This window comes from Martes martes (assembly GCF_963455335.1).
Source record: "Martes martes genome assembly, chromosome: 17".
In the NCBI taxonomy this organism is placed as follows: Eukaryota; Metazoa; Chordata; class Mammalia; order Carnivora; family Mustelidae; genus Martes; species Martes martes.
Window position 1 is genome coordinate 3,674,151 of NC_137905.1, and position 27,273 is coordinate 3,701,423.

At 66.6% G+C, this 27,273-nt stretch overlaps 1 protein-coding gene across 5 annotated transcripts in view; it reads right to left on the reverse strand.

The window, feature by feature from the left end:
• The window catches only part of GSE1 (Gse1 coiled-coil protein), a 389,696-nt gene that overhangs the window by 6,534 nt on the left and 355,889 nt on the right, over positions 1–27,273 (reverse strand). For 3 of the 5 annotated variants that reach the window (XM_080827597.1, XM_080827595.1, XM_080827598.1), the window contains 12 exons: positions 17,639–17,838; positions 12,755–12,930; positions 12,148–12,348; positions 11,501–11,692; positions 10,873–11,177; positions 10,136–10,460; positions 7,185–7,798; positions 5,996–6,108; positions 5,419–5,689; positions 3,948–4,061; positions 2,735–3,109; positions 695–967 (listed from right to left, as the gene is read on the reverse strand). In XM_080827597.1, coding sequence (XP_080683723.1) covers positions 695–967; positions 2,735–3,109; positions 3,948–4,061; positions 5,419–5,689; positions 5,996–6,108; positions 7,185–7,798; positions 10,136–10,460; positions 10,873–11,177; positions 11,501–11,692; positions 12,148–12,348; positions 12,755–12,930; positions 17,639–17,838 — 3,159 coding nt within the window. The remainder of the gene's footprint in view (positions 1–694; positions 968–2,734; positions 3,110–3,947; positions 4,062–5,418; positions 5,690–5,995; positions 6,109–7,184; positions 7,799–10,135; positions 10,461–10,872; positions 11,178–11,500; positions 11,693–12,147; positions 12,349–12,754; positions 12,931–17,638; positions 17,839–27,273) is intronic. The other 2 variants (XM_080827596.1, XM_080827599.1) reach the window with 1 other exon arrangement.

The window sequence follows — 27,273 nt, forward strand, 5'->3', positions numbered from 1 at the left end:
TGGGAAGGCCTGAGTCCGGGAGGCCGTGACTCTGCGCCCCGCTCACCCCCGCCCTTCCACCAAAGTCACAGCACCGCCGCCTCCAAGCCAGACGCCTCTCGAAACGGAGGACCAGAGAAAGGAGCCAGCGTGCTAGGAGCACAAGGACAGGACGTGGACCCTGTGACCCCTGCCCAGGGCCCCTTAGCCTGAAGCACTAGGCCCCGGAAGGAAAGGGGTGCGGCGGCTAATGCCGAGGGCTCGCCCCCCTGCACAAAGCACTAGCCCGGCACGCAGGCCGGGGCAGTGACCAGGCCTCACTATTTAGGGCTCAGCTAAATTCACAAACCTTCCATTTTCAGGACCCTGGTGTGTAGCCACAGGCCATCCGAACATTTAGAAGCGCGATGGAGACAGCAAGCACGGACAGCGTGGCCCAGGTCCGTGCTGCCCTACTGAGTGGTAGCAGCCACTTACGTTCCTCCAGGGACCGTGGCCTCCAGTCTATAAACTGGGGCACCCGCAGAAGCCCAAGGAACAGTTTTGGAAACAGGCGGGGCAGCTGATGAAAATTACCTAGTTGTGCCCCAGGAATGCGGAGTGTCAGTGCCACCACGTAGAGTCCCCGCGGTTGACAGGGAGAGCCCACATGGATGGGTCCAGTCTGCTTCCTTTTACTTTCTTTCCCATGGCCCTCGGCCCCTCCCCCACGTACCTTCTATATGTTCCTGGTAAGCCTCGAAGATTGCCTCGATCCCTTGCCACTTGCGCCTGGGGGGTTCGTCCTCATCCTCCTCTCCGTCGTCTTCGTCCTCCTCCGAGTCCTGGTCCATCTCCTGTGTGAGGGGGCCCTTCCTCCCAGGGGGGGCCTCCTGCCCGTTGTGCTGGGGCGGAGGGAGCCGGCTGGAGGACTGCAGCTCCGGAATGTTGTAGTGGACAGAAGCGTCGACTTTGTGGCTCTGCTCGGCAGACAGCACGGCTGTGCTCCCTACGGGGAGAGAGCAGCTCGTCACGGGCCGCCGGGACTCTGCGCGACGGCGGTTCTGCTAAGGGAGGACGGAGAGGCCCGTGCCCTCCAGAGGTCGAACACGGCACCTAAGGGCAAGGTCAGAGAGCCACAACGACCCCAACAGCCCCGTGTCTCCTCCACTCAGTCCTAATGGGCGTGTGGTCTCAGCCACGCCGATCCCCAAGCGACACTGCACTCCGTGTCCTGTCTTAGGAAATGGGGCTTGAACGTGGTCTGCAGCTGGCCCTCGGACACCAGTCAGCGCCTTCTCGGGGAGTGCAGTCCTGTAGGCTGCGGGCATGCCCCGTGCTGGCTGCTGCCAGGACCGGGTTCGATGAGGCTGGCACTGCCCCGTGGCATGGCCCCACAGGGCCTGGATTGGTAGGAGACAGAAGGCTTTAAAATCCTTAGGAGGGGGCGCCCGGGGGGCACAGCTGTTGGAACATCCGACTCTTGGATTCAGTTCAGGTTGTAGACTCTGGGCCTCTGGGATGAAGCCCCGTGTGGGGCTCGGGGCTGGGCCGGGCTTCTTGCTCTCCCTCTGCCCTGACGCTTGCGCGTCGCTCTCCAAAGTAGATGAGTGCGGGCGCCCGGGGGGCTCTGTTGTTAGCGTCTGCCTTAGGCTCAGGTGGTGATCTGGGGTCCTGCTCAGCAGGGAGCCTGCTTCTCCCTCTCCCCCTGCCTCTCTCTTTTTAAAAAATAGATAAATCTTGGGGCGCCCGGGGGGCTCAGTGGGTTAAAGCCTCTGCCTTCGGCTCAGGTCATGATCCCAGGGTCCTGGGATTGAGCCCTGCATCGGGCTCTCTGCTCAGCAGGGAGCCTGCTTCCCTTCCTCTCTCTCTCTGCCTGCCTCTCTGCCTGCTTGTGATCTCTGTCATATAAATAAAATCTTAAAAAAAAAAAAAAAAAGATAAACCTTAAAAAAAAAAAAAAGTCCTGAAGAAACCATCCAGTGTACTGTCAGGAAAAGGTTGGTGTAAAACAACGCAGGAAAAACGTGTCCTAGTCCCCAGGAAAGCCCGTGACATGTGTCGGAGAGGGCAGGGGTATTTAACCTGGTCACCTAGTCAAAATATTTTCTCCCTGAAAAGCCGGACTCGTTCAAGTACATCCGCGACCAACACCCAGTCAAGAAAACTCCTCCTGATTCTGACTGTGACCACCACCGCCCTTTAGCCCGTTCCTTCCTCCTGGCTACCGGCGCACACGGAACGTCACCCTCGGTCGTTACCGAAGCACCGGGCGTTCTCAGGCAGTTTCAACCTTTGATTCAGCGAGAACGAGCCGTAGCGACCCCTGTTCTCCTGCCTTTGGGGACTTCCACGGAAATGTCCAAGGGGAGTGGATCTGGGGGCCCGAGTGTCCCACAAAGTGCCCTCGGAGGCTGCTGGAACGAACAGCTGCCGGTCCGGGTGTCGGAGCGGGGAGATCCAGGGGCGCGTGCACGGGAACGCCGGGAAAGCTCACGGTCCAGAAGGAACAGAGCCTCCCTGTGCCTGAGACCGGCCCTGCGAAAACCCAGGGCTTCTACAACTCAGAGGACATCCCTTGCTAACTTCTCCTGAACTGGGGTCGGCAGACCAGTGGCAGCAGCGGCACCTGGGCACCCGCCAGCCACGGGGCGTTCTCGGCGCCTCGTGCACGCCGAAGTTTGAGGGCGACCCCCGGGTGCAGCCCCTGCTCCAGGAAGCCCCGCCGGCCGCTCTGGTGACACGGGCGCGGGAGAGGGACAGGCGGCCTCAGTACCTTTATGCTTCTGCAGGGCCTTCTGCGTGGACTGCAGCACAGACTCGTGGAACTGGTGTGCGAACTCCTCCGCCATGAAGGGCTCCCACGGCTTGCTCCTCCCGTTGATGCTGTGCGACAGCGGCACGGGGACGTCCTTGGGCGCGGGGCCGCGGATGTGCTGAAGCAGGCTCAGGCTCTTCTTGCCCCCGGGGGCCTCGCTCGGCCTGGCCTTCTCACCGCCGGGCGCCGCTGGCTCCTGGACCCGCGACAGCTCCTGGGGCCGGAGCTGCTCCAGTCTCCCGGGCTCTGTGGCCTTGGCGACGTCAGACAAGGAAGCAGCGACACCCACAGGCTTCTCCGTCTCGAGAGAGGCTTGCTGCGTGGCTGGTTCTTCTGGAGAGAGAAAGCGAGGACAACAGTGAGAGCGGCGGGTGAACGGGCAGACGCTGGCCTCTAGGGCTGACGCGCAATAAAGACCCAGCGCGGAGAACCACGACCCGGGGGGCCGATCAGCTCAGCGTCCGTGAACGCGCGGTCGGAGCTAGGGGCTGCGTTCAGCAGCGAGTCCCTCCTTGAACGGCGCCCCGGGAAGGCAGCTGGGAAGAAAGAGAATCTGAAGGAAGCAGCGCGTCGCTTCAAGTCACCCGCAAGGGAGATGTTAACGCGCCCCAACCCGGTGAGAGAGACCGCGTTAGGATCTGGGAACAGGGCCGGACCACAGAGATTTCCGGTTCCACTGAGCAGCGCAGCAAGATGTGACCGAAGCCGAAAGAGAGAGAGAGAGAGAGAGAAGAGGTGTGAAAGCAAGTGTCGGAGAGGCCCGCAGGGCAGAACAAGCGAGACGGAGGTGCCAGAGAGCGCCAGCTCTGGCCGGCAGGAGCCGCAGGGCGGGAGCAGCGCGTGCCGGGATCCAGGGCTTGGGGTTTCCGAGGCCCGGCCGGGTGGCGTTTGTGACGGCACCGAGCGACCGCAGACAGCCCATCGGAAGCCGGGACCCTCCCCGTCGGCTCCCGGCCCTGCCTTCCCATTGTCCTGCTCTGTCCCGAGGACAGCCTGCCCAGCCGTGCGGGGAGCTTGTGAAAGAGCGCGATGGAGAGAGACACCCTGCTTCCAGGAGGAAAGATTCCTGACAAAGAAGACCTTGAGGGGTCGCCTCTGACCTTGGGCATCCTTCGGGACAGTCCCAGGCGGCCGCGGAGGAAGGGGCTGTCCTTCCCGCCCTGGGCCTTACCGCTCAGGGAGACAGCAGGACTGTCCCTCGGAGAGCTCCTGAGTGGGTCTGCCACTGCTGCGGACAGTGCCTTCTGCTTCATGGCACGGAGCATTTCAACAAGTTTCTCTTTGTCTATGAGAAAAGCAGCCTGAGATTAACAACACCGGTGGGTCGCTGGGGAGCAGGCTTCTTGCTGAGCCCTGGCTGGCGGGCACGAGCCCTTCAAAGCAGGAGCAACAGAGTGAGCAGCGAGGGGACAGGCTGTGTTGAAAGGAGGAAGCCCGCCTTTCAGAGCGAGCCCAGATTCCGCTCAGCCCTTACGACAGAGCCTTCCAGACCCGCTCCGAAGACGACGACGTGTGCCCAGCAAAGTAACGGGTTCTGACTCGCGATGCGGCGTTCGTGTTTAAGGCTCACGTGCACAAAAGGGCCCCACACGAAGCGGCAGCCCTGGAAGCACAGGCTCCAGGCGCACCCTCCGCCCCACCGCGCCCGGCCCGCGAACACACGTCCCCGGGTGGCTGCCGTTGACCGAAACGGGCCGGACCCGCCATGACGCCCAGCACGGCGAGTTCCCGTGGCGGTGGCCCTCGTTCCCGACCCCGAGTGCCTGCATCACAGTGCCTTCCTCTAGGGCTTAGGTCAGGCAAAAAGACGCTGGTTACAGACTGACCACAACCCTTCCCGGGCCTCGGCGCGGGTGACCGACACGTCCCCGCCTCACGGGCGCACGGGTCCCACTAGACTGGCTGAAGGCCGAACGCAAACGGCTCCGGCCCGCTAACGCCGCCAGCGGAGCCAGCCCAGGACCGGCAGTGCTTCCGCCTCGGTGTCCGCAGGCTGCACCTGGAAGTGTGCACCGAGCACCCGGACTGGCCAAGCTCTCACCCAAACGCACAGACGCTACGCAAGCGTGCGGAGCACAAGGAAGAGCCGGATGGCAGATGCGCTCAGAGCACACCAGTCCCGCGCCACTCCCGCCCCGCGGCTCCTGCCCCAAGACGCGGCCCCGGCGGCCTTACGGCCTCAGAAGCACCTGCCAGGGCAAGCCCGGCCGCCCCGGGCCTTCGGCCGTGGGAACACGAAGCGCCCCGGGCCACTCCGGCCCCAAGAGGAAAGTGGCCACCACAGGAAGGTGCGATGCGCCCCTGCGCCCGGGGGTCGCTCCGCTTGCCACGCCGGTGCCAGGAGGTCTGACAAGTGACAAGAGTAGCGGACAAAAGCAGGCCCAACACAGAGGCCACCGAAGCGACGAGAGCAATGTGCTCCAAGGAGGGGGACTTGCATTTGGGATGGAGAGAAAGTCGATGCCAGAGAGACACGGGGCAGGCCTGTGACAGCAATGCGGCCGCCTCGCAGGGGGCCAGATGGAGCGAAGAGAGCCCCGGATGAAGTGCCTTCCGATCCCACCGGGAGCCCACGGCCCTGCCTCTCCAGAAGCCCGTGGCCGCAGAGCGACCACAGCCCGCGAGGCCCGCACCGGCCCTACCTTTCCTCTTCTCGGCGCTGATGTGGGTCAGGTTGAAGATGGTCAGGAACTGCTTTTTCTCTTCGAAGTTGGGGCTGTTGTTCATCTCGTCGGGGCTGTAGCGGGTGGAGAGCACCAGCCTCGGGGAGGGCGTTTGCCGCTTGTTCTGGATCGTCGGGGGCGACGGGCTTCTCTCCCTCAGCATCCGCCGCCGCTTCCTCCGCTTCTGGGTCAGCAACTCCTCCTTCTGCTGTTGGGTGGTCAAGCCAAAAAGTTGCAAAAACTCTAGCTTCTAGATTGGGAAAGAGAATAAATGAGTTTGAAACCTCGGGCAGTGGCATGCTTCCACGGTCCCAGGGGCCCCTCCTTGGGTGCCCGCAGCCCATGTGCCATGGCCCACTCGGCACCGGGCCACAGAGCAGGATCCCGACAGTGAGCACACCCAGACAGCGGCCACCAGCAGGAGAGAGGCACGCAGGGAGTCCCAGAAAGGGCGGGGCTGCCCAGGACAGCGGGAGGGAAGCCAGGAAGCAGGCACTGATGGGGGCACCGGGAGCCCAGCCCACAGCCCCAAGCAGCAGCGACCAGATTCCAATACCTCGGAGGACGTGTCCAGCTTGAGTGGTGGCTGCTCAGCCACACAGCGGAGGTGGGCCCTGACCTCCTCTTCATCGCTCTCGTCATAGGAGTCATCCAGGTCGTAGTAGTACCCTGGGGGCGAGAATGATTTATTTGGCTGGGCAAGGAGCCTCATCCTCCGGCGGGGCACACACAGGGCCCCCCGACTTGCGTACAGATGCTCCTGTCAGACCAAGCCTGGCCGGCCTCTCTAAGCGCCCTCAAGCCCAGATTCCTTTTAGCCCCGGTGGGGGCTAAAACCCAGTCCTAGGGTTTTCATGCTGGACAGGGACAGCGGCTGGGCTGGGGCATGGAGGCCGCAGGAGGCAGATGCTCGGCTTCCTCTGGACCCCAAGTGACCAGGCTGAGACAGCCCGAAAGGACAGTGATTTCTCTGCAGGGAATCCTTCGTCCCACAGGCCTGGGCTGTGTCCATGGCAACCCAAAGCTGTGCGTGCACACCCACTCCCTCCTACTGTGGCCATCTGGGTCCCTTACCCAGGAGGGGACAGGCACACTCAGGTCCCTAAGGCACAGAGCACGCACAGAGACTCAGATGCAGAGGACCGCAGAACCCCTACACCAAGGGCACCAGAGTATCCCCTCTTCCTTTCTCCCAGAGGCAAGTGGAGGAGAAAAATACCTGCCGGCCCCGAATCTGGCCTAGAGCCAGCTGGGAAGACCTGGCCTTGGCCGCAGCTTCCAGCTGAGAGACTGAGTTCCGCCGGGGAAAAGCACCGTGCTGGGCAGCCCCCGGGGCCTTGCCCCACGCCCACCTGCCGCCCACCCCTCCCCAAGGATGACGGCCCCCATGAGGAGCCCGCACGGGGCCCAGGCCTGTTCTCTCAACAGCCTCCTGCCCTGTCACGCTACACTATTAGTAAGTAAGACCACCTCGTTAGCTCTGCTCATCACTCATCAATCGTGCGTGTCTGCGGAACCGTCCTTCCAGAGAGCTCTCGTTTGGCTTTTTGGCCGATCTGCGCTGTAGCAGGACCGGCAGGGACCCCAGGTCTGCCTCCCCAGCAGAGGAGTCAAGAGAGCGACACAGGAGCCAGTGAAGCCACTCCCTGGGCGGCTGGCAGCCCGGCCGGGGGGGGGGGGGGGGGCGCTGGCACCGCTGTCCCCCACCCCCGTCCCAGGAAGTCCGAGTGGCCGGGGAGCCGCACCTTTCTCCTGGGCCTCTCGCCGCCGGCGCTCCTCCAGGTCCAGCTTGCTGACCAGCCGCCGCCGCTGCTGCAGAAGCTCATCGTAGATGTAGGCCGGGTCGGGGCCCCGTGGCGCGGGCGGCCGGTAGGGCGAGCCCGGCTTCAGCGGCCCGGCCAGCTCCGCGAAGGGGGCGGGCTGAGGGAGGGCGGCCCGCTGCTGGCCCAGAAGGCTCTGCGTGGACTTCTCGAGCTCGGCCAGGAAGGGCCCGGGCCCGTGAGGAAAGGCCTGGTGCTCCAGGCCCCCCGCCTCCCTCGGGGGTGGCTGGTACTTGTCCAGGGGGGCGGCCTCGCGCTTCCGGGGCCCCTCCTCCGCCTTCTCCTGGCAGTAGACGCGCTCCACCTTCACCAGCGGGACGGCGGCCTGGCGGCTGGGCTCGAACGGGGCGGGGTGGCCGTGCAGAGGGTGGCTCTCCGGGGCCCGCCGCGGCTCCAGGCTGCTGTCCATCAGGGACACCGGGTTCCAGAGGCCCGTGGGCACAGAGTGGTGCTGCGGCTTGGGCGAGATGAGCGGCGGGGGCCCGCCAAAGTGCTGCGGGGGGTCTCGGCTGCCCGGCTCCGGGCGGTTTGGTCCCGGCCTGGGGAAGGAGCAGAGCAGGCCGACGGTCACGACAGCAGCCGCCCGGCACGCGGCGCTGGACTGAGACCCCAGCTCCCCTGCCCATAGCTGGAGGCAGGGAGGTGTCGACTTCTGAGAGGACACCGAAGCTCAGAGGTGGACGCTGCTCGCGGACAGAGACGGTCTCAGGCCAGACCCGCTTCTGCTCCCATTTTCCGCCCCAACCTCACACCCAGCGAGCTCCGTATGAGGACAGACCTTTGCCCCCCGTGGGGAGACCCCCTGTGGAGAGACCCCCTGTGGAGAGGACACGTCTCTGACGGCAGAGGTGTGGCCTTGTCACTGGCACCTCCGCATGTGCCAAGCAGTGGACAGACGCAGGGCAGGGCAGCCTTCCCAGGGGCTGCTCTCCTCTCTCCCAGGTGTCTGCCCAGCCAGTGGGACGGGGACATCTGCTTCTGAGGTGACTGTCCCAGCTAGGGTGGCTCTGTGTTCTTGCCGAACCCCAGCGGTCCCCATTGGAACAGCAGCAACTGGGATGCCTGGGTGGCTCCGTGGGCTAATGTGTGCCTCTGGCTCGGGTCCTAGATGAGCCCCATGCTGGGCTCCCTGCTCTGCGGGAGCCTGCTTCTCCCTCTCCTCCTCCCTCTCCCTCTCTCAAATAAACAGTCTTGGGAGGGGGAGAAGACCAACAACCCCACATGGCCCCAAAGCAGCAGCTACACCCAAAGAGTCCCCACGGCGCCAAGCCACTTGGGGGAGCGCAGCGGCGCACACTCGGGCGGGAGTGGGAGGGCACTGGCCATCGGGTAGGTCTCTTCGCCTCTATCATAGCTTCCAGAGCTCCCCCTGCCTGGCCAAGGGGCAGGCACTGAACCACAGCCACCAAGTTACTCCCAAAGGCAGGCCAGGAGAACACCCCCGAAGGCCACTGCACCGCTGACCAGCAGAGACAACCGGCCACCGTATCAAGAACCCACAGGTCCTTAACTAAACAGCCAAAGAGCGAAAGCCGTCAGCAGAGTAAGTACTCCCTGCACTGCAGCCGAGCACGAGGTGGTTTTCTAGCTCGGAACACGCGGGCCCGTCAGAGGTCAGGTCCACACTGCTGTGAGGCCGAGTGTGCGGCCAGCTGCTGTGGGGACCACGGAGGCCGGGAGAGGGCGGCTGGGGGCCAGATTCCGCCCCCCCCCCCAAGTGCCCCGGCCTGCCTGAGGCTGCTACGTCCTGAGGCAGAGGCTGCCCCTACTGGGGACAGCGGTACCAGGCTCCTTGGGCCTTGGGCAGAGAGAGACTCCCGTGAAGCCAGAATGCCCAGACTTCATCAGGCCGGCTGGGCTGTGCTGGATGCTCTCCCAGGCCCCCGGGCGCGAGGAGCCTGGAGGAGCAGAGGTCAGCTCTCAGGCAGACAAGACCTCGCCTCCGAAAGGCCTCAGAGAAGCAGAGGAACTGTCAGCAGCAGAGACACCCTCGCTGCGGCCGCGGTGGGCAGTGCCGCCCGCCGGCGTGGGGACACCACCTCACAGCAAAATCAGCCAAGTGAACCCCTGCCACTGCCCTACCCAGCGGATGCCGCTCAGGGCTGTGGACCAGGCCAGCAGCGCCCAGGGCAGTTGGCCAAAGGCTAAAGGAAAGAGGCGATGAGCATGTGGACATTGGAAAATTCTCCACCCAGACAGCATCCCAGACATTAAGATCTTCCTGCCTGGCCTCCCTTGTGCACAGCTGGGGACAGCTGGGGAAACTGAGGCCAGCATCCCCTGTCCCTGAGGAATGGCCAGGCAGAGAGCCCTGCGGGGTGGACGGTGGGGTAGGGATGCTATAGGTGACAGCCAGACCACCAGGTGGCAGTGGGGAGGCTCGGGCACAGCTGTAAGTGGAGGACGGGGGCCCAAGGACGTGCACAAAGGCCTCCCAGGGGATCCCAGAATGGGGCTGGGAAACGGGTATTATTGCAACAGCAATAAACTTAATTTCCTATTTGAATGAAAATTAAACGTAGTCCCCTTTCTTATTAAAGAAACGTTTCAGCTTGAAAACAGAGGCCCACAGCAAGAGCGGGTGTAAGGATCAAAGCCTCTCTCGCCCCCTCCAGGCGCCGCGACTGTCCCTGTGCGGACGAAGCCAGGCTGTGCGGGAAGGCCCTGGCTCTGGCCTGCGCTGTCACTGAGGGACAAGCACCTCTGTGGGCCTCACCGGTCACAGGTGGAGCCCTTGGTAGCAAGTGAAAGCACTCAGGAGGTGGTGCAAACTGCAGGCGCCCCATAAATGCTGGCTGGCTCTGAGCCGATCCAAGCGTGAAGACACCCTCCCTCCCAGGCCTTCCCTGGCACTCCCCGGCCCCGCCGAGCCCCACCTGGCGCTGTCCGGCCTGTGCTCCGCCTCCGTGGGCACCGGGGGCCGGCCCATGTCCAGGTGCTGCTCCAGCACCTGCTGCCGGAACTCCGACACCTGTGACTGCCGGTCCTCCTTCTCCTGCCGCAGCCGCCGCTGCCGCGCCAGCCACTTCTCCTCCTCGTTGGTGCGCTGGATGAGCAGGGCCGTGGCGGCGCTGCTGCCCGGCAGCGAGAAGATGCTGTGGTTGGACAGGAGGCCGGGCACGGCGTGGTGCGCGGCGGGCGTGGGGTGCAGGGGGTGCTGCACGGGCTTCGGGGCCTGCAGGCCGGTCTCCTTCAGCTTCTCTGTGGGGGACAGACCGCTGCTGCCGGACCTCAGCGCCAGCGTCCGCGCCCGGCCCACGCGCCCCCTCCTCTCCCACCGCCGCCTGCCCCCGGGGGCCCCGGGGATGCCGGGTGGCTGGGGCGCCCCCCGCTCCAGATCGGACCCGCTGGGGTGCGGGCGTGGGCTCGCACCAGCCCCAGAGAGCGCACAGGGTTCCCCAGGTTCAGGCCAGCCGGTTAACAAGCCAGCGCTAAGTTTGACTGCAACGCGCTCACGGTGGAACGAGGTACGTTTAAGGCAAAGGGAAAAAAAAACACTCAAAACTCTTCCCTCCCTTCCTAAAGTGCTCGCTGCACTTTGCCATCATGCGCAGCGGCCTTGGCGGACCCACCGTCCCCACTCCTGGCCGTGGATGCCCGGGCCCCGCGGTACCTGGGCGCGTCGGAGTCAGCTGCTCCGAGGACTTGCCCCGCTCCTCGCCGGCGTGGCCCCGCAGCCCGTGCAGCTCGGCCACGGGCAGGAAGGCCGGCTCCAGCGCCTTGGCCGCCAGCAGCTCCTTCTCGCGGGCCCGCTGCTCCCGCTGGCGCTCCAGCTCCCGCTCCCGCTCCTTCTCCCGCTCGCGCTCCAGCTCCTTCTCGCGCTCGCGCTCCTTCTCCCGCTCACGCTCGCGCTCCTTCTCCCGCTCGCGATCCGCTTCCCGCTCCCGCTCGCGCCTCAGCTCCTCGTCCAGCTGGAGCCTGCGGGCGAGGAGAAGGAGGCGGTGACGGCCGCGGCGCTGCTGCCGGGGGACCGGCACCGTCACTGGCACCGCGACAGCAGACACAGGCCTACGCGTGGACTAAGTCACCGAGAGACTCCGAGTCCCCCGGACTGAAAGCCGCACACCCGCTCCCCGAGCCTTACCCGCACGCTCGCACCAGGAGGCCGGCGACGGACCACGGAGCTGCTGGGCACCAGCCGTGCCCCACCTCCCAGGTAAGCAGACCAAGGCCACGGGGGCCAGCCTGACCCCGCGCTGCAGCCCGCGGGCAGGGACGCCCCGGCCCAGGATGCGGCTTACCTCTCGGCGCTGAGGCTGGACATCCGCTCTGAGTGCAGTGCAGCCAGGGACGAGTGCGAGAGCTCGGGGGGGTAGCGGACCCCGGAGAGGTGGAGGTGCATGGCCGACGGGTGCAGGGGGGGCAGGGAGCCGGGCGTGGGGATGGGGTAGAAGGGGGACCGCAGGGCCGACAAGCAGTACGAGTCATCCATCCTGTGCAGAGAAGATCGGGCCCAGTGAGACCCAAAGTTAAAGAAAACCACGGCCAGGCCCCTCTGAAGGTGCCGCGCAGCCAGGGCAGAAAGGCGGGGAGCCGCCACCAAGGGCCTGCGGACAGAGGCCACGGTGAGGCCCCAAGCCCAGCCAGGACGCTTTTAGGCTCGATCGCAGGCGCCCCGGGAGCAGCAGCCCACGGTCCACAGATGCGTCGGGCCAGGACTGGCGCGTCCCCGCACAGGGCGGAGAGGGGCACACGCTTCCCGTGGGGCTTCCCAGTGACGCAGCCGAACAGACGGCCGCTGCGGGAGCGGCAGTACGGGTGCCGGTGGGGGTGGGGGAGGGGGCTCCCGCCAGGGGTGAACCCCTACAGCTAACTTGGAAGGCCGGGGGCTGCTCGAGGCATGGAACCTGGCCCCAGAACGCCAGGCTGACTCAGTGGGGGGCCGCACCTGAAGGCTGGGTGGGGGAACGGGTGCGGGGCCAGGTAGCTGGGGTGGTAGTAGGCGGCGGCGGCGGCGGCGGGGTCCAGGCCGAGCGGAGGCAGGGAGGACATGCGCAGGTCCTCGGTGGTGTGGTAGGGCCGGAAGCTCCTCAGGTAGTCTTCGGTTACTGTGCTCGGGGGCACCACGTGGTGCACAGGCCGCTGCAGGCTGCAGTGGGAACGGACGGACGCGGGAAGGACTGGGGTGAGCAGAGCTCCCGCACCGGGCCGGGCAACGGGCCAGTCTGCCCGCACGCCCCCGCCAGCATGGGGGGTCTCTGGGGACAGGTGACTTGCAGAAACAAGAGGTGGGCCGCGATGGCTCCTCAGGCCACCCACAGCCCGGAGGCACCCGTGGCTCCAAAAGCCCCGACCGGGGGCTTAGGCAGTGGGGAGAGCCGCCCAGCACCTCAGCGTGGACGTGCACAGCCGGGACCGCGGGCCTGGGGCTCCGCCACCATCTGGGGCTCCCGGCCTCAGCTAGCGCAGCCCCACCGCCAGGCGCTGCCGCCAGAGCCTCCGGGATCCGGAACCCCCAGCACACGCGCCCCCCCCACCCCGACCTGTAGACTTACTTGAGCGGTGGGAAGCGTGAGTCCTGCACCACGGAGCTGGGGGAGATGCCGAAAGGGTAGGGGGTGCTGAGCAGGTGTGAGGGGATGGCTGGGCCCCCCGCCTTCTCCTGGGGCAGCGGGGGCTCCACGATGAGGCGCTCCCGCCCGCTGCTGCTGCCCCGAGAGCCGGTGTCCTGCTGGGGGACAGAGAGCGCCGGGTCAGGCCCGGGCTGCGGGGCGGGGGCCTCCTCCAGACCCAGAGAGGCTCGTGTTTTGGGGCATGGTCTAAGATGTGCTTTCCCGACAGGTTTCCACCCCATCCCCGTGGGGCACGTGGGAGGCAGTCCCCCTACTTCTGGGAGGACACGGGTTCTCGCGGCAGGAGGGCTGCGTGGAAGCCCGTCTTGCTGCAGAGGCCGTGAAAGCGAGGGCCCGTGAGCAGACGCAGCACGGAGCGGGGCCCCCCTTGCCCTTCCCACGGGGTCACCAGCGCGGGAAGGTCGGTGTCGTGGCAGCAGGCGCAGGAAGCGCGCTCCGCTCTGCAGCAGGGAGCAGCGAAGCCAGCCGGGCCCCCCACCGTCCGCGGATCACCGAGCAGGCACAGGCGACCCCCAGGGGCCGAAGTGGCAGCTGTGCTGACAGCTGCCAGCGCACATCACAGACACCTCGGCCCCCTGGCGCCCGCAGAGTCGCAGCCGAGAAGCTGGCATGGCCCCCGGGCAGAATGCGCTGGTCTCAGCCCGCTGCCAACCCCCAGGGGTGGTCCTGGCACCGGCCACAGCAGGCAGCTGTGGGACCCTGACTGGCCGGACCTGTGTGGGGCCACCTTTGCACACACGGTAGGTGGGCTGGGGCCCAGCGGGGAGGCAGAGCCTGGGAAACCGGAGAAGGGGCCTGCTCAAGGCGGGAGGGGGAAGAAGAGGAGACCCGACCAAGGCCAAGGGCAGAGCCAGCCACCTGTGGCCACGCAGAGGGACCACAGGAGGGTCCAGCCCCGGGAACACACACCACCTACAACCATGACTGCTCTTGTCATGCCCGCGGCTGAAGGGAGCCGAGCAGCCAGCCTCAGAGGCCGTCCACAGCAGTCGGGGGCAGGGCAGGAGCCTCCACCATCGCGACAGCCCTTCCCAGCCCAAGTGAGGTCACTACCAGCCCAGGCCTGACCTCAGCCACGGGGGTTCTGAGGCCGTGGCCACGGGCTCCCCCAGGCCCCAGCAGCTTCTCGACCAGGCCCTCCCTTCTCCTGGCTGGACCGACCCCCCCACCCCGCCCTGCCCCTGCCCCCAGGTCCGGCCGCCCCTGCTGAGCGGAGAGCAAACCGGGGCCGCAGGAAAGCAGGCGGCACTCGGGGGGTCAAACCCGGCCTGTCCACCCCGTCACAAAACACCAAGCACCCCTTAAAGACAAGGTGGGACCACGACCCTTGGACGGTCTCCTCAGGGAGACCCAGGCTGAGGAACACCGGACATTTGGCGGCTGAGCCCAGTCCCCGGAGGAGACGCCCTGCTCCCTACTCGCCACCCCACGTTCCAGGCTCTGCCGGGTCCAAGGCCGCCCAGCAAGGCTGGGAGGAGTGGGGGAGAGCAGAGCTGCTGCGGCCGCACCCCTGACCCCCCACTACCCCAGCAGCAGCCACGGGCCCAGGGACCAGGCGGGGTGGGCCGTGGCAGCAGCCGAGGAGGGCCTGGCCGGTGCCGCCGCCGCCCCCTCCCTGGCCTTCCAGGAGACACATCCGTGATAATTAATTGAAGGAGACAGGCCGCTGATTGGAATTTTTAATGAGCGGCCACATCTGCTCCCGCCTGCAGGCTGGCACGGCCCCGCTGCTCACGGCGGGGTCCTCGCAGGTTCACGAGCTCTGGCTTGCCCTTCCCTGAAGGGGCGTTCGCGGGGCAGGCGTCAGGGGGCACACGCATGTGCACCAACAGCCTGCCTGGATCAGAGCAAGCCGCCCAGGTCTCCCACCTCCCACTGTTCCAGAGACTTCTATACAGGGGCCCATGCCTGGCCTCGAGTCCCGCAGATGCCTGTGTGGACAGCAGGGCGAGCTCCTATCCGGTCCCGGAGACCCTAGAGGAGACCCATTGCTGCCTCGTGCCTCAGTTTCTCCATCTGTCAAGGGGCCAGTCACAGCCCCAGCTCCTGGTGTGACAGGGACAGACGCGCACAGCAAGGGGAAGCAGGCGGAGAACCAGCACGTGGCCTGCCCGCGCGGGCGTCTCAGGGGCTGAGTGCAGGCCGGGGCTTGCTGGGTCGTCCCACGGGCCTATCCGCTGGCACGCGGGCCCCACGCCACCTGGCAGCAGCGCCCTGCTCCCCACGGGAGCCGCCGCGGGATGGAGAAGGCCCCGTGGCTGTGGCCTGGGATGGACGGAACAGGGCGTACCGTTGGACAGGGATAGTAGCCAAGGAGACCATCAACCCAGGGTGGCCGAACCCCCGGTCGGAGTCCTTCCCCGAGGACCCCCTCTGGGGAGGAGCTCCAGCCAGGCAGCCCTTGGCACACCGGGTCCCCGCCTGGTCGCACGCGCACCAGGCTCCGTGTACAGAATCCCCGTGCAAGGCCAAGACCCCGGGGCAGCCCCTGCCACATAGGAGGCCCCCGAGGGCACCGCCCTTCTGAGAAGCCCCTTCTCCCCTCAGCGGGACAAAGCCCAGCTTGAAGGCGGCTGGGCCAGACGGCACTTTGCCGCCGGCAGAGGGAAAACACGCGCGGCAGGACCTGGGGGAGGGGCAGGTGGACGGGCGGGGGCTGAGCGGTGCGGGGCTCAACGGGCCAGACCCACGCGCCTTCCGTCTGGCTGGAGGCCTGCCAGGCTCGTGGCAGGCCCCTGGGACGAGGTCACCCTCCGGGGGCGCACAGAGGCTGCCCGGACTGGCCCGGCCCCCCCGAGAGTGCGACAGGCTCCCGCCGCCCTGGCAGAGAGCCGCGCGTCAAGGAGCATCTGGGGGCAGCTTCCCCTCTGAGCGGCGGCGGCTGCAGGCCCAGAGGTACAGACGAAGGGAGGACGAGGGGGAGGACCGGAGGGAGGAGAATCCTTTATTCTCCGGTGACTGGAGAGTTCCGGTCAGGCGGGCAGGACAGGCCCTGTTAGCTTGAAAATAAACCATTTTTCATCTCCGCTGTCGTCTGCGGCCCCCACTACCTGGGAAACAGGACCCTGGTGACCCAGGGGACGGCCGGGCTCACGAGTCCCACCTGGCGGGGGAGCGAGGGACCCGTCCCCTCCCCGCCTTCACGCCTCTTGCCAGCTCCGCTGCCCAGAAGGATCACACTCTCCACTGAGCCTTTGTGCCGAGCTGACGAGCCATACATCACCTGCTAATCCAGTTCCCTGCCCGCCGCCCTCCCTGGCGGCGCGAGTGCTTCAGTAGCCGCCGCCGTGCTACACGGCGGGAGCCGATCGATCACGGCCCGTCCTCGGGGGTGACTGAACGCTTCGGAGGCAGGCAGGACCCACGGAGGAGACCCTGGGAGGAGACCCGCCGCGCGGGCGAGCTAGGAGGGCGATGTGTGGGAGGCCCACTGGTCCGGCCGGATCAAGGGGGAAGGGAGTCGCTCTGGGGCAGGGCAAAGGGCGACAGGCCGGGCCCGTGCAGCTGTCAGCAGCCAGTGCTGAGCCTGGGACACGGCAGGCAGGACCCAGGAACCACCCCCTCCCCCTCCCCTGGGAGCCCTAAGGTCAAGACGGATCGCCAGGTGGCTGACAGCAAGACGAAGCGCACCCCTCCCAAGGCAAAATCCCCGGGGAAGACCCTTCGTCCTCCCTCAAACCAGGGCCAGCTCTGGGGTCTGCAAACCGCTCTGTGGCTGGAGTCTGGCCACCAGGCCCCGCCTGGGCTCTCCCGGCCTCAAACTGCACACAGAGCACAACGAACAAAGCCAAGGGCCCAGACGGCAGCTTGAGACGCGCACACGGCCACACCCAGGAGGGTCCCAGCCCACAGCTGTTTCTAGGAATTCAGGGATCCTGGGTGGGTTCCTTGTGGATCCTCACCTGGGGCCAGGGCCTGCGTGACGACCACCCCCTCTGTGGACAGAGGCTGGCTACCCCCGTCCCCCAGGGCAGAGAAAGAAGAGACAGACCCACCAAGAGGACGGGGGTGTGTGCATGGTGGGGCCGGGGACAGCCTTGGTGCCCACCTGCCTCTCCGCCTCCATCTCTCTTGTGGTTTCATTGGTATTTCCCAGCACCGCCCCCCGACCCCACCCCCTCCGAGCCTGGCAGGAAAACCCAGGAGGGAAACCCAACCAGTGTTCCCGGCCCCCCGACCCCGCTACTGGGATTCCCGGGGGGCTGCTGGAGGGGTGGAGGTGGGAGGGGGACACACAGCGGGGCAGGGCTGAAGAACCGCTCCCAGGGCCTTCTGCAGGGCAAGCCGCCGGGCAGCAGCCGCACGGGGGAGCCCCAAGTACCGGGGGGGGGGGGCGGCTCTGGAAGCTACAACGGAAGCCGGAAGTGCTGCCGCCTTCCCTGCTTGGATCCTCACTGGGGCGGCGACCCCAACAGCTCACCAAGGGCCAGGACGTGCTTCCCGTGGAGCTATGCTTGGAACCGCAACCCCCGCCGCCAGTTCCCAGGTCGGGGTGCGGACCCCCAGGACCTCAGAGCGGGAGCATGCTGGGAGGGCTTTCAAAGGTCGACTTTGAGGTCGGCCGCGATCCAACGTGACCCGTGTCATCAAGATAAATGAGAACACAGACGTGCACAGAGGGAGGGCCCGGTGAGGACAGAGGGAGAAGGTGGTCTACACGCCCAGGAGAGGCCTCAGACCCCCAAAGAGTAAGTCTGTCATGGGAGCGAGCCCTGGCCCGGTGCTTGGCTGTGGCCGCCCGACCGGCACCGTCGCGTTTTCTTCCAACACACGGACCCCGCAGCCGCCCGCGCGCCCCACGCTCACCTGCCGGCTCTCGCTCCTCCACACGCCGTTGACGGTCTTGGTGGGGGCGATCGTCACCACGGGGGGCGTGCTGGGCACACTGTGGCCCCCAGGGGGGACGATGATGGGGCCCATGGGCACGCGCTTCGGCGTGCTGGCCGGGGAGCTGTGGTTGGTGGCCGGTGAGGACACGGGGGACGACTCACTGCTCAGTGAAGACCCTGCGGGAGAAGGAAGGGCACAGCCGCGTGAACGGGGGTCACACCCACCGAGGGCTCCGGCTGAGCCCAGCCAACCCGGCGCGGGCCGCACCCCGTCTCTGGCTTCCCTGGCCCCTTGGCCTCCAGGGACCAGCAGGGCACAAGGTGCAGGGCCCCGGTGCCGCTCACCCGAGCCCCAGCCTGAGCGTGAGAGGAGCCGGGAGCGCGAGCAGGGTGGGCAGGAAGGGCAGCCCCTCCCCACGCTGATGGAGACCTGAGCCCCAGGCTCCGAACAGGGCCCTGACCCCTCCGTGTGCTTGCGGACGGAGGGGTCACGGGAGGGCCTGGCAGGGCGGGGACCGGGAGCAGTGGCCATAGGAGGCTCCTCTTTTTCCTTAGGTATCAACTGTGATCGATTTAAGTTTTAAAAACCGAGCTTTAATTCACCACTGAAACCATAAAGGTCGCTGGTTTCCAGCACATTCTGAGTCATACAACCATCACCGCTACCTGGCTCACTTCTGTGCCCCCATAAAGACCCGGAGCCCAGCCTCACTCCCACCCGCTGTCTGCCCCCCTGGAGGCGGGTGCACAGGGCCTGGGGCGGGGAGGGAAGCGCCCTGGGGCTCCCCAGTGCGGCCAAGCCGGCCAGCTGCTCGGCTCAGTGGCTGCTGCCCCCGTGACGGGCACAGCATGACCAAGGCAGGCACACTGGGCTCCCCAGGTCTGGACCCCCAGTGGGCATCCTCCCTGTGGGCAGCTGGAGTGCAGGCAGGGCCTGGCCCAGGGGCATCCAGCACTGTCCAGGTCCTCCAGAGCCCCGCCCAGGCCTGGCTAAGTCCGCAGCACACCCACCCGCCCACCCCGCACTCAGGGTGGGGGGGGAAAGGAAACCCCCTCACGTGACCACACCGTGGTGGGTCCACAGACACCGGCTCATGCAGCCCAATCCCCCGTCCCAGACCGGCGCGGACCCCGGGGGGACCCCACTTCATCCGGAAGCGTGAGAACAGCTACAGTCGCGGGCGAGGAACACACGCTTGGTTACGGTCACGGCGGGGGGACAGGGAGGTCCAGGGGCTCCAGCCGAGCCGGACGACAAGCAGTGGCTTGGAGATGCCCCGCCAAAGGGCAAACGCTGCCCCTTCTGAAGGGTCCCTACGGGCACCTTCTGTCAGCAAGAGCCCCCCCGTGGGCGGGGGCAAAGGAAGCAGGGTCAGCAAAGACAACCCCCACGGGAGGAGAAGCCCACCGACGCGTACGCGTGGCCCCGGATTTCGCTCCCGCGGGCCGAGGGACCCTCACCGTGCCTCCGCACCACCTCCGGGGGCCACACACACTACCGGGCGGATCCTCTGCGTGGAAGGGGGCGCCGAAAGCCCCCCGCCCCGGTGGCCAAGGCGTCGTCAGTGCGGGCCGCCTATCCTTCCTGCCCCAGGGCCCTGAGCCGAGCGTGGCTTGGCTCAGCAGCGTCGCCAGGAAGCAGAGCAGCTGGACGTGGAGGCCCCAGCGACATGGACAGAGCCTTGACCTCAGCGAGGCCCTCTTGTCCAGGACTCTTCTACAGGACTCCCTAGGCTTGTCCACGGCATGTACAACTGTACAAGGCAGCCCCGTGGAGACACCCAGTCCCAACCCCACAGGGGAAACCCCGGAGCAACCCAGCAGCACGTTCTGCTCCCAGTATCGGCAATATCAAGGAGGAACGCGTGTCCCCCACGGAGCTGCTCTAGGGCTGCTGTGACCCCCGAGTCCCCAGGTTAGACAGCAAGAACGGCCCCCACCCCAAGAATCCTGCCACCCCACGTCGGCCAGACCAAGCCCAGCTCTGCTGCCCGCTAGCTGGGGTGCGGGTCTGAAGCTCCCGGTTAGAGATCATTACTGCCAGGGGAGGGCCAATGGCCCTGAGAAAAGCTCCATCTGGCCAAGTCGGTGACCATGCCGTTCTGCACCCAAAGCCGGTTTCAGGTCCCCTGCGGCCGGGGCAGGGGTGGGGGGCTGTCACAGGCGGATCCAGCCAGTCCGTGAGCAGACCTGACCTACCCTGGAAAGTGACCTCCCTGAGGTTCTAGCCCGGCCCTTAGGGGCTGGGGGACCGTGCCCGCGCTGACCGGCTGACACAGGGTGGTGAGTCCTGTACCCTCGCCCAGGTCTGTGCAACTCTGCACACGGGCGGCACCTTCTCCAGGCCGGCAGCCCGGGTGCAGGGAATGCACCCAGCAACACAGGGCCAACGCCCACCAGAGACAGGGCAGCCAGCAAGGGGGCTGCAGGCAGCAGAGACCACCCAGGGCCGGTTCCCAGGCTGCAGCGCCCTCTGCAGGGGGGGCCGGGTCACACCAGCAGCGTGGGGCAAAGACAGAAGGAGGAGGCAGACTGGTCGGCGGAATGCAGCCAGTCCCACCCGCCAGGGGCTGAGTGACAGCGGGGGCCGTCTCCTGATCACGGAGAGCCTGCCCCCTGCGTGCCAACGATCCCTGAGCCTTCCGGGAGATTATCTGGATTTTGATAAAAGTTCCACTTTGCCTTTTTGAAAACAAACAAACAAACAAACCACAAAACGCAACAACACACCAGATAAGGGATCTTTTTCCTAAAAGAGCATTTCCACGAACACTCTGCGGCCCTCCTTTCTGGGTGGCAGTGGCTTCTCAGAGGCGATCCCTGCATGACAAAACGCCCCACCGCAAGAGGGCAACTCACTGGCCCCAGCAAGTTCACGGAGGGATGGCCATCACCCTGAAAAGGAGGCCGGTACCCCAGCCCTCAGTCCACGGATGTGCCCATTCCAGGAGGCTGCTCTAAACGATCCCACCGGATGTGACCTTCAGCACCGGCGGCCGCTCACTCAGTTGGTTTTTATGGCGTGTCTGTGTGGTCCTGGGCATCAGGACTCCCATTCCTTTCCGCGGCCGGCAACCCTCCCCTGTACGCGGAGATGCATTTTGTTTCGTGTGATCCCCACCCCCTGCCACCCGGCTCTGTGAGGGCTGCTGGGTCTCCTGCACTCACGGCTTGTCTCCCACTTAGCCCCACGCTCGGCCGCCAGGCCCACACCTTGGGAGGCCCGTCTGCCCACGGGGGCAGAGAGGACTGTGTGTGTTCTGGAGCCAGAACAGGAAGGAAGGAAAACGCACACAGGCCAAGAGCACCCAGGGTCAAGGCAGAGGCCACCAAGAGCTGGAGGAAAAGCTGGGGTCAAAGGCCAAGCAGGCTTGCGGCCTCTAGACACTGGGCAGATGGACCGGGCGGCCCACACAGCTCGGAGCCCTGCAGCGCAACAGCCCTGGGGGGCCTCGCAAGCCGCAGCAGCTGACAGAACCAGCCCCCCACCAAGGGGCCCCGCCTCACGCCATTAACTCGCCTCTCCAGATTAACCTCATTTCTAATCACCAGGCCAGGTGGCAGGGGGAGCTTGGGGGCCCAGGTGCACTCGGACTGGGAGGCCATTGACAATTAGCAACCTCATCCTCCCCCCCCCCCGGGGGGGGGGGGACGGCATCACTGGCCGGCCAGAGCCCGTAATCGATCCCTGACCACGCACCCACAATTAGCACGCGGCCACCGCGACCCCGTTCCTGTGACCGCCCTCATTAACCGGAGGCACACGGCAGGAGCCCGTCCGCGGGTGCAGGCAGCGAGGGATGACAGGAGGCAGTGCACGCTGTCACCTCTGCTGTCTGCCTTGGAGGATTAGCACCGAGGCCGCCGGGCACGTGTAATTAACAGCTGAGACCCCAGACTCGGGAGACGGGAGCGGGGGAGCCTGGAAACCAAACTGCAAACCTTCCACGCCGTCCGCTCTCCCTGACACACATGCAGTCGGCCACCAACACAAGGACCCGCCGCCCACCGGACGCCGCCGCGGGAGCCTCCGTGCCCGGCTACAGGACCCCCACCCACCCCTCCAGCCCACCACACCGGCCGGGGTCCCCGGGCCTCACTCTGCACCCGGTTAGGGTTCTCAGCACTGATGACAGAGGGACATGAGGGGACAGTCTCCCTAGAAAGGGACCCTTGGGACGTCTTCCTGGGAGGCCCGCTTCCGGGGCCAGGCCACCCGAGCCTGGCAGGGTTGGGAGGGGCAGCACCCCAGGGACAGACTCGTGCAGGAGGGCACGAGGGGCACGGGCCCCATGCCAGCACGGGTTTTTCTGGCTTCCACCAGGGCAGGCATCCACCCGGGACCCACAGCACAACCGGGGGGGGGGGGCGGGGGCCCCCCGAGGGCCCCATGTACACCTGCTTGCCAGGGCCTCTGCTCGCCCCTGCAGTCTGTTCCGTCCCAGGTCCATCTCGGGAGGTCCCTGCGCAGGCTGCTGTACTCCAGAGGATGGCCAGCCTCCAGCGCCCCACAGCCCCGGGGTGCCCTGCCCCCCACTTCCTCTCCTCCCCCAGGCCTGGCGGGCGAACACCATTTGGACCCAGAAAGCAGGCTGGCCGACAGCGCGGCGCGCTCTGCTCGCTGAGGCTGAGGGGCATGGGGCCCGCAGGAAGCCTCCCAGCAGGCAGTGACCCGGACGCCACTCCCAGGACGGTCGCAGAGTCGCCTTCCTGGGACGTGCCCAGTGGAACAGCCACGGTGTGTGCCTTCTGGGAAGCTAAGTGTGTAGGTGACGGAGGCCAAATGCCATCGAAGGCGAGGGCGTCCCGCAGCCCGGCACAGTGGGGACAGCGGGGGTGGGGGGGGGGGCACAGGCAGTCCTTGCCCAGCTGAGGGCCACGGTTCCGACGACTCATGGGTCTGGGCAGAAGGGGCTGGGAAGGAGGCCCCGCACACCTGCTTCCAGGCCGGGGGTCTCCCCACCAGCCCGCCAGCCGAGTCCTCACCCCGCTTCACGGCCGCCAGCCACCGGCACGGTCCTGGGCCCAATCTCGCACACACGACGGTCCGTAAACCCACATCGGCAAAGACAAGGCGCCGGTCTTTCTTACGAGCCACGTTTCCAGGGGCCCATTACTGGCCGGTGGGCGGAACTGGGGCTGGTGAGGACAACGGGCTCGGGCAGCTGGGGGCAATGTGGTGGGGGCAACGCGGGGGGGGGGGCGAGCAGCGGCAGGGGCGAGGAGCACCGAGGCAGAGGGAGCCCTGGGAAGGCAACAGGGCCAAGACGGCGCCGTGTCACCACGGCCAGGGGAAGCCTGCCATGCGAAATGCCCCCGGGCCGGGCGTCGCCCCCTGGTGCACTACTCCGGTCAGACCCGTCTCGCCCACCCAGCCTTCCCCCCTCCCCCCCATACCCCTGCGTCGGGGGCACACGCGGCCTCCCCAGCTCCCGCCTCCCGGGCCCTCCAGCTCTTGCCGCCAGAGCACCGAGGGCCCAGGGGCCGGCGGAGAAGGTCCCCCCACCGCGAGCTCACACCTGTGCTTGGAGACAGATGGGGCCACAGATACCCATGGGGAAATGCCAGTGCACGGGTGACATGCCGCGGGGAGCGTCCCAGGCCAGATCCTGCCTTCCCTGGTTTGGCTGTTTTCTTTGAAAGAGATTTCGGGGGGCAGCAGGGAAGCCCCGCCCTGCTCCACCGGGCCAGCTGTGTGGCGGCAGCGTTGGGGGGCAGAGTCCCACCCGCACGCTCTGCCAAGGGAGGGACGCGCCCCGCCTCCCTGGGGCTCGGGCACAAGACCCGGGCTCCGGCAGCTCCCGAGGCCTGGCAGTAACCAGACCCGCCTGCCAAGCCGGCGACAAGACGAGGCAGAAAGCCAAGAAGTGCTAGGGAAGGAAGCCAGGCAGGGGCGCCCGTGGTGTTTGGGGCCCTGGACCCGGAGTGTTAGAAATTCACATCCCACTGCCCCCGCCCCCGAGGCCAGTGCTCTCGGCAGATGCCCCCTCGGCAAGGCTGCTCTACCACCCCGTGGGGTCCAGGGTGGCAACACTACACGCCTGACACACTTTGTAGGGAGAGGAATAGGTCCCAGAGGCTTCGGGGCCCACCATGATTCCTTTGCCCAGCCGGGGCCCCCAGGCCACGCAGGGACAGCCCAGAGACACCTGCCCTGGGCAGAGGCATGGTGTGTGCACTGTGCGAGGCAGAGAAGGTGGGCCGGCCGCGCACCTGAGTTAGGAGGACCCTCCAGGTGGGCTCACGGGGTGGGGTCAGGGGAGGCACAGCCCCAGGGACCACTGCCCCTGCCTGGCCCTGGGCAGACGGGCGCTGCAGCCCTGCGGGGGGCGAGATCGCCCCACGGCCAGTCACAGCCAGCACCTGGCAGCGGCCCCTGCTGCGTCATGCTCGGGCCGGCAGGGATGCGGGCGCCCAGGCTCGCCCTCTGCAGGGAGCTCAGGGAAGGGTCAGGGCCGCTGGGGGGCTGTTGTCACACTCCAGGCAAGGCCCTTCCTGACTCACGCCCTCACTTAGTCATTCACAAGCACCTCCCCGCCCACAGAAAGCCATGGTCCCGACAAGCCCTGCGGGGCAGGCCTGGGAGGCTGGGACATTCTGAGGGTCAGTGCAGTTTTGGGGTTCCCTAGGCTGGGGCTTATTCCAAGGTTAAAACTAGGGCTTCCAATGCCAGTGGAGGGGATGTGTGTGTGTGGGGGGGTACAGTCTCTGCCCGGAAGAGGCTCTGGCGTGGGGACAGGCAGGGATGAGGCAGCCAGGCCAATGCTGGAGCTGGATGAGCAGCTTCGGGAGGGGACAGAGGGCCGAGCAGTGGCCCAGGAGGACATCCTTTCTGTAGCCAGAGACACGGGAGGAGCCCCACGCGAGCTGCCTCAACAGAGCGTGCCCGGCCCATCGTGGAGAGAGAGTCTCCGGGGATGACTGCGACCAATGGGGGCTCAGACCCCAAGCCTCTTCCAGAACAATGTGCCGTGTGGGTGCGATCACTCCCCAGACACCCTTTATCCCAAGGGGTGAAAGGAGGGACCTGGAGACAGAGAGCAGCCGTGGCGGTAGTAGCGGACCCCGAGCACGGATGGGTGGGGCCCGCGGGTCCAAGCCCACCCTCTTCCCACGGAGACCCTCTCCTTTCCAGGACCCTCCCAGGGGCAACCCTCCACCCCTCCCCTCCCTGCACAGTGGTCAGAGGCAGGGGAGGAGGGCACGGGCGGCCCCCACCGGGTGCACGCAGCTGCTACATGCCCGGCGCTAGTGTGTTCTCTCTGAATCAAACTCCAGGATGACGAGATCGCTAAGAAAGGGAGAAGCCCAGAGAGGTCAAGCGAGGTGCCCGGGACACACAGCAAGGATGTGGGCCAGGGCACGAGGCAGGTCCAGGCCCTCGTGGCACTGACAGCTCCATCCGGAGCAGCGGGTGCCTCCACTCCACACGCCCCCCCCGCCCCGGGGCAGTCTGGCCGCACACTAGGCATCTCCGAGTCTCGGCGTGGAGAGAATTCCCCATCAAAGGGCTGATTTCTTGGTTCTCATTCTTTCTCTCAAGGTAGAGCAAAGCGCAGCACAGAGATGACTTCCTCTGAACTGAAGGTTTCAACCGTACCCTCGGGGGACGACGACGTGAAAAAGACATTAGCCCGAGAAGCGGAGGGGAGAGCGTGGCCAGAGCTCGGCCTACACAGGCGCTTCACAGCAAGGCAGGGGTGGTGGGGGAGAGGGTCCCAGGCGACCGGAGACACGCCGGGATGCGCGTGGCCGGCAGGACGGGCCCTGCCTCTCCCACAGACCCTGCGGTCCTCACCCCACCGTACCACGGGTGCCCACAGGAGACAGGAGCCCTGGGCGGGGGCAGGTCAGCGAACAGGCCAGGGAGGGGCCGGAGGCTGTGGGGTCTCGGGACCCGAGTCTGTGGCTTCCAAACTCCCCTCTGCTGCCGACGATGAGGGACACGATGAGGACTCGTGTCCTCCAGCCCCGTGACGGCGGAGGGGGGTCACACACGCCCGTGACCGGTGCGGGGTGCCGGCCGGCCCTGGAGCATCAGATCGAGCTCGGGAATCCAGTCCCACGTGCTCAGTGTCCCTCCCCCTCCCCCCCACCAGCCTATCGTGGCTCCCGGGGTGGGGGCGGGAGTGGAGGGGGAGCGCGCGGACAGGCACGGTGCTTCCGCAGGGGCAAGGACACGGTCTGGGAGCTCAGGGTCACGCCTGCACGACTCTGGACACCACACACGACGGCATCTTACTGCTGCAGAAGGGGGGCTCTCATGGCCCTGAATGAATCTGTAAAATTTCACAAGTATCCGGCTCCTTCCCCGACCAAGTCCACCAAAGCCCCCTCCCACGCCCCCACCCCCCCGGTGGGTCTCTGCTTCCAGGGGGGGAAGGCAGGGCAGAAGCCCTGGGACCTGCTGGCTCCCTCCTCATGCCCCCACTGCCCCCAGGCTTCCGGAAGCCGACAGCCCCCATCACCCGCGACCCCCCCCAAACCACCAAGGTGGGTCCAGGGGCCAGGGACTGCCGTCCTAACCCCAGCTCTGCGAGCCCACTTTGACAGGTCTCAGCACCAGCGGGGACAGAGGCACGTCCGCACGGGGTGGGCACCTCGGGCTCACGACTGGACCTCTCTGAGCCTCGGCCCGGCCATCTGTACACTGGGCTGCTCTGGGCTGCGACCCCTTCTGCTGATGGGCAGAGGAGACGGCAAGGTCTCACTGGGGGTGACGGAGTGAGGAAAAGGAGACCAGGCACGGGCTGCAGCCCAGGGACGCTCCCCGAGAGGGACAGCACCTCCTGGTTTTCTCAAACCGAGGCCTGGTGGGGCAGGCGGTCAGATCAAGAATCGGGAACAGCTCACGGTCCCGGCTCCAAGGCTTCGAACTCTCCCAACTTGGCCTTCGGCCGCCAGAAACCCCACAGCTGCCGAGACACAGCGTGACGAGGGCCGAGAGGTGCCCACGGCGGAACCCGAGCGAGGGGCGGCCCGGAGTCCGACCCGCTCCACGGACGCCGAGCCCCCCAAGCCCCAGCCCCACCCACCCCTGAAGGCCGGGGCGACCGCACATCAGCCGCCGCAGAGGTCGTGCTCCCGTGACAGCAGGAGCTCCAGCCGGCGTGGCTGGTGCCTGTCTTCCCTCTCCCCGCCCCTCCCCACCAACTCACTCTTCTCACGGCAGCAACTGCGAATGCCCGGGTCACAGCTGTGAACTGGACCCCACGGCCAGGGGACCGGCCTCTGCCAGCAGCACACTGTGTTCCCGGCCCCTTCCCACCCAGAAGCCTCTGGTGTGTTGACTGCCGCTGGCCCATCCGCAGCCCAGGGCCGCAGAGAGCAGACAGGGCCATCGAGGCAGGCTCCTGCCCTGTGCCCACGGCCCTCGCGTGACCCCCAGCCTCAGACCTCCCCTGCCTGCCTCTGCGAGGAGGAGAAGGGCCCTTCCATGGCTGCGTCCTCTGCCGCGGTGAGGTGTCACCCCAGGACGAGCCCAGTGAGCCAGAAGGATGGTCAGGGAGGACTCAGCACAGGCACAATCAGCATTTTCCCACGTGCCAACACTTGCCTTCTGAACGCTGGGAAAGGACAAAACCAGAGCAGGGAGCTGCCGGGTAAACTCCG